This window comes from Citrus sinensis, chromosome 3, assembly GCF_022201045.2.
Source record: "Citrus sinensis cultivar Valencia sweet orange chromosome 3, DVS_A1.0, whole genome shotgun sequence".
NCBI lineage: Eukaryota > Viridiplantae > Streptophyta > Magnoliopsida > Sapindales > Rutaceae > Citrus > Citrus sinensis.
Genome location: NC_068558.1, coordinates 44,722,100 through 44,725,980, shown reverse-complemented (window position 1 = coordinate 44,725,980; position 3,881 = coordinate 44,722,100). Strand labels below are relative to the sequence as shown.

Here is a 3,881-nt window from a genome sequence, read left to right as displayed (position 1 = left end):
CATAGCTGGATCTAGCCATTGGATCCCACTCTGGTGACCACTGTGGACTGGATCCAGCTATGGTGTGGTACCACTGTGGTACCATAGTTTTACCCCTAGTAAGGATAACCTCCAATAATTATATGGGATGGAATGAACTGGGGAAAAATAATTGTAATTAGAATGGTTTAGGATAAATTAGGAACTGTTCTAGTGATAAATTAAGAATATGCGTAAGGATTTGTTTCTTAAACAACTAAAGTTTGAAATTTTATTAATTTCAATTTTAAAAAAAATTTACTTGTTTATTTTTTTAATAACTTATGTATGATTTCCAAATATTTTACATGTGAATTTTTTTTTAAAAAAAACTTTTGTGACTTTTATCTAAATAGAAAAATGTCTTAACAAGAAGTAAATAAATTTTAAAGACAGTGTTGAACTATTAAGTGAATTTTATTTTCAAAATTTAACAAATTGGGAATATTGAGTACAAGGTGCTTTGCTGATAATTTTATCAAGAAAGTTTGGTAGAGTTTATATTTTTTGTCAAAAATTTGAATAGGTCTGAATTTGACTGAAATTTGAATGAGTTTCAATACAAATGTATGAATTTCACTTTTTTAAAATATTTAAATATAGGTGGCATCTTATTTTTTTTAAATTAAACAAAATCTTAAATATGATATTTGACATTTATATCCTCGTAAGTCAAATAAAAAATTACATTTTGTGGTTTAAGAAATATATATATTTAGTATAGATATTTTGAAATATAATATTTACTTTTCACTCAAACTTTTTTATATTTAAAAAAAAAAGTTATAAAAGTTCATTTTTTCTATTCACGTGTAAATGTTTGGAAATTAGACATAAGTTACAAAAAATATACAAGTAAATTAAAAAAAAGAGTTTAAAATTAGTAAAATTTCATACTTTAAATGTTTAACAAACAAGCCCTTAGGGTTATTTTTGCAATTGAGATTTGAATATGGAGTTAATATTTTACAATAACATAATTGATAGTTATTGGATAAGAATATATATGTACTTAATATGCTCATAAATACACACATGGAAAAAAATCATCACAAAAAGTAAAATAAATTGCACTATCATTTTGAATGATATTTAGGAAAATTCATGTCGTAAATGAGGTAACATATAAGGTTAATATAATAGTATGATGACTTTTCTCAAGTTTTTTGTCTCAAAAATCAAAATCTAACTGAGTGATTTCTAAGTAATTTTCTTTTTAAATTAGTACTTATTCAAATTCTAAGAAACTTTAGACTATAAACTAATGGGGAGATTGCCACTTTCCCCCCTACAGAAATCAACATATACCATTTACTTCTATGCTGTTTTTATAATGGCCAAAAACCCCCTGATAGCATAAGTTTACACTATTACTCTTATTTTCAACTACTCTTTTATTTATATTTATTATAAATTAAATAAATTACATGAATATAAACTAAATAAAAAATTAAGCATTAAAAACAAGAAATATATGTTTTGATATGAGCAAAAAAATTAATAATAACATTTTTTTCTTATACTTATTTAATTTATGAAAATTTTCTTATAATAAATATATAAGAAAATTATTATAAAATGATAAAAAAATTATTATAAGAAAACTTGAATGACAAATAATAAAATATTTTGCCTATCTTTTTTATGTTTAATTTTAAAATATTACAAAATATTTATTATAAGAAAATGTTCACAAAATAAATAATTACAAGAAAAAAAATTTATTATTAATTTTTTTCTCATATCAAAACATATATTTCTTGTTTTTAATGCTTAATTTTTTTATTTAGTTTCTATTCATATAATTTATTTAATTTATAATAAATGTAAATAAAAGAGTAGTTAAAAATAAGAGTAATATTGTAAACTTCTGCTGTTAGGAAAGTTTTTAACCATTATAAAAATAACAAAGAGGTAAATGGTAGATGTTGATTTCTGTAGGAGGTAAAGTGACAATCCCCCTAAACTAATGTGGGATCCTCTATCCTTACCTTAAAAAGAAAAAAAGTCTCACTCTCTAATGACATTTGATTATTAATTAATTGCACCCTTTAGATTTAATCATCTTTACATCGAAGATATCCATTTGGAGTGAATCTTTTTAAATATGGTTTGATTTGATGTAGGTAGGCTGTGTAGCATTATTTCTCAAATTTGATAAGCTCGGAATTCAAGCTTAAATCACATACATCAACTCAAAGTTTGGTTATATCGCTTAAATCGTTGTTACAAATACCAAACAAATAATGGAATGTGACACGCAATTCCCCAAAATGAGAAATGAGAATAGGTACGTCATCATCCGAAATCCTTAAAAAACAAGCAAGGTCCAATGTGTCGACACGTGTACTGCCTTCTAGAAGAGTTGGCATTCTCTTCTAGATGACTGGATCGACAACGATAATGATCCACATGAATCATCGTCCCGATTCATACTCTCAACTTGCAAATTTTGTTAAGTCACCTTCTAGAACAGATGGGCGCTTACTTTGCGTCACTTTCATAATTTCCGCATCTTCTTCTTTTAATATATTATGTCCCTTTATTTATTTATATTTATATTAAAAGATAACTGAAAAGTTGATAAAAGCCGACCTCAAAGGAACACCAATCCCCATTGTCCAAGTCAAAACTAGACAGCCCCATGTGGTTACCTTTTCTCTTTTTTCTTTCTTTTTTCCTTTTTTAAAAGGAAGAAAAATTATTTTTTTATTCATGTTTAATTCTTTTTTTTTTTTTTTTCTACTAATGTTAGCTCTCACATGACTTGTATAAATTATTGTGAAGCACGAAAATTAATAACGTAATCACAGGGTATCAAACCCACGTCGTTGTACTTTCTTTCGTGTTTAAAGAAAATGGACAAGAAGAATAATAACGTGGTTGATGTGTCTACTTTCTTCATCTTTGAGGCCACCGGCGATTCAGAAGCTGACTTTGATGATCCCAACAAGGCCGCCACCGCCGCCACCACCAACACCACCACCATTGATCGTGACAACGACGATGCCGAATCAACGTGTAGTCATGACGACGATTTACCCGCTGATAATTTCCCATTTGTTGATGACAAAGATGAAGCAAATGGCAGGTATTACGATAATGTTCAAGTGTGCATTGATGATAAAGAAGAGGAAGGCGAAGAGGCTCACAGTTACCACCCTGCGTGGCCTCAAGAGCAACGCAATAATAAGAGTAGCGGGCACAAGAATCCTGTTGATTCAGATCATGAAGAATTAATGAGTGAAATGGAGAAAAACAAGCTCTTCTGGGAAAGTTGCCTGGCATCTTAATTATACATAAGTCTGCTGGATTATTTCGTTATTTTTATTTATTTATTTTAATTTCATCAATATTCATCATCTTGCTTTCAATTCATTGGAGGCAGGCTTGGAGACTGAAAAGAGAAATGGGCAGGTGCTTAAACATACGTAGTTAATTCATTCTTTTTATAAGCCAAGAAATGTACAAATGATCATATGACATCTGTTTGCAGTTATACATTTTTATCAAAGTAATGCAGATGGAGTTTTGAGATCCTTTTATTTTATTTTATTTTTTCAAAAATAAAGTTTATATTATAATCTACTGATATTATCTATCCAGGGGTCTAGCGTAGAGTTCGGAAACTAGCATTCAATATAGATGAGATGAGATCTATATTCTCCATCATAATTATATGAGTAATGATACAGTCACAAATTCTTGTATAAATTTATTTTGTACAAACTGACGTTGTATTAATTTATTGGTTAAATAAAAATATATATTAATAAAAATAAATCATGTGGGTCAAATAATATTTAATTCCACCAATCTTATCATGCCACATCAATTTATACAAGAGTTTGTAGTTGTATCAT

General features: G+C 27.8%; 1 protein-coding gene across 1 annotated transcript; it reads left to right on the top strand.

Annotated features, from left to right (window-relative positions):
* The first annotated feature begins 2,656 nt into the window (after positions 1–2,656).
* Positions 2,657–3,555, top strand: LOC102622760 (hypothetical protein). The gene has a single exon (XM_006479783.4). It carries the CDS (start codon positions 2,877–2,879, stop codon positions 3,309–3,311), a length of 435 nt encoding a protein of 144 aa, XP_006479846.1. The 5' UTR covers positions 2,657–2,876; the 3' UTR covers positions 3,312–3,555.
* The last annotated feature ends 326 nt before the right edge of the window (positions 3,556–3,881 follow it).